General features: G+C 39.7%; 1 protein-coding gene across 5 annotated transcripts in view; it reads right to left on the reverse strand.

The window, feature by feature from the left end:
• Positions 1-14: 14 nt before the first annotated feature.
• The window catches only part of LOC109297654, a 37,282-nt gene continuing 35,541 nt past the window's right edge, over positions 15-1,755 (reverse strand). For all 5 annotated transcript variants that reach the window (XR_002097375.1, XM_019517610.1, XM_019517612.1 and 2 more), the window contains one exon: positions 15-853. Coding sequence is in view for 4 of the 5 variants with exons in the window: in XM_019517610.1 (XP_019373155.1) it covers positions 629-853 (225 nt within the window). In the remaining variant the exon portion in view is untranslated. The remainder of the gene's footprint in view (positions 854-1,755) is intronic.

Consider the following 1,755-nt stretch of genomic DNA (forward strand, 5'->3'; position numbering starts at 1 on the left):
TAAGAGCATGGGAACATGTCCTCTTGTGACACTCTATCAGTCTGACATCTGTCTCCCCTATCAAATACAGTATGATTCCCAATGAATATATCTGGATTTTAGGCAGGGCTGCAAAGATAAAAGGGCACTGAAGTTGCATACAGAAGGAAATAGATTAATTTGGGAGTAAAGGAGATAGAGTAGGTTTGCTGCATAGCCTTGATCTAACAGCCCTCTTCCTTTGTTCCTTTCAGAGCTCCAAATGCTTGCATAAACCCTCCCTAATGTTGGTTTTTGTGGGTATAAGGTGTACATGCTAACAAATATTTTTTCTTTGAGTTAAATTAGTTTGTGTAAGAGTTCTATATTACAAAATATGAAATGAATTCTAATTAACCTTTACATATCATTTTTCTCTCTTCCTCCCCCATTTTTCAGATGTTTGATCTTGTATTCTTCCCCTTCCAGCCCTTTAAAATACAACCCTCAGACAACAATATACCAAGCAATTGTTTATCTACACAGCTAACCACTCCTCCAGTCAGTACTCAAATGAGGCACTGTGCTTATTTAATACCAAAATCAAGCTCGAATAAAACAAGAATGTAGAAAAAGTTATACAAGCTAAGGATATAAATCCTACATGGTCTTAACATTGTTTATTCCTATTTTGTATCTCATTCTCCACATATTCAACCTTGAAATGAAAGTCTTTCCCCGCATCTGCTTCTGTCTCTTCAAACTTGCAGACATCAATTGAGTCCTTATTTACATGAAGAAAGTAATTTTTATCCTGATAACACTGGAATTTAACTGAATTTCCTGGGTTCATATGCATGATGAAAAGCTGGTTTTCTTGACTCATTTCTGTTAGCTAAGAAAGACACAAAGAAATGCATGTACAGCACGGATTACTAAAAAATCATGCCTGCAATGAAAAAGGTAAGGGGAGATGTTGCTCACACATGAAATGCATTATTTGCCCTTTTGAAGTCAGAATTCATGTGTCAATCTGGAGGCTGCATCTCTGGGATGGTCTGCCCACCTTCTGTGATTTTTTTTCCTGATGAGTACTCAAAGAACTGGAGTTGTTTAGACCATCCACTTGACTCCGATTTCTGTCTTAAAGGGCAGGATACAATTTTCATCTGAGTCATGCCTTTTCTCAAGACATTTTCTGTTTTTCATTTTACCCCTTTTTTTGCCATCTCTTCTTTTGCTTCCAGTTGCTAATTTCAGACCAGAGTTCCTGGAGAGGGTAGGCACTATCCAACCCACCACCACCTGCTTCAAGGAATATACCTTCTTGGGTGCAGTCTGTATACAAGATGCCTATTCCATCATTAATGCTTCGGATACCATGGAAGAAGGGAGGAGTACAACAAAAAGCATCATCGTGATAGATATGAATCTTCTTCCTGCCATACTATATTGCAAAAGAATGTTGCAGACTGATTTCAGCGAGTCCCCTCTGGCGTACTCTCTCTACTAGGGCTCTGCGAGCCTTCAGACAGAGCTTTGGATCCAGAGAAGCTTTGGATGCTTTGGGGTCCAAAGCAGCACATCCGGGTTGAAGTGCTGCCTCGTTTGGCTTCCCAAAGCGGTTCGGAGCCACCTCAGAGATCTGGCCATAGGGTATAATAAGGAAACAATAAAATATCTATAACTTAGTTGTTTTTTGTCCAATTCGGATGAAAGTTTCAGGAGTGGTAGACTCTACAGAGAAAATGAAGCCTACCAAGTTTCAAGAAGATCGATGCAGGGGTTTGGGGGGAA

This window comes from Gavialis gangeticus, unplaced genomic scaffold, assembly GCF_001723915.1.
Source record: "Gavialis gangeticus isolate Ggan-Ray unplaced genomic scaffold, GavGan_comp1, whole genome shotgun sequence".
Taxonomy (NCBI): Eukaryota; Metazoa; Chordata; order Crocodylia; family Gavialidae; genus Gavialis; species Gavialis gangeticus.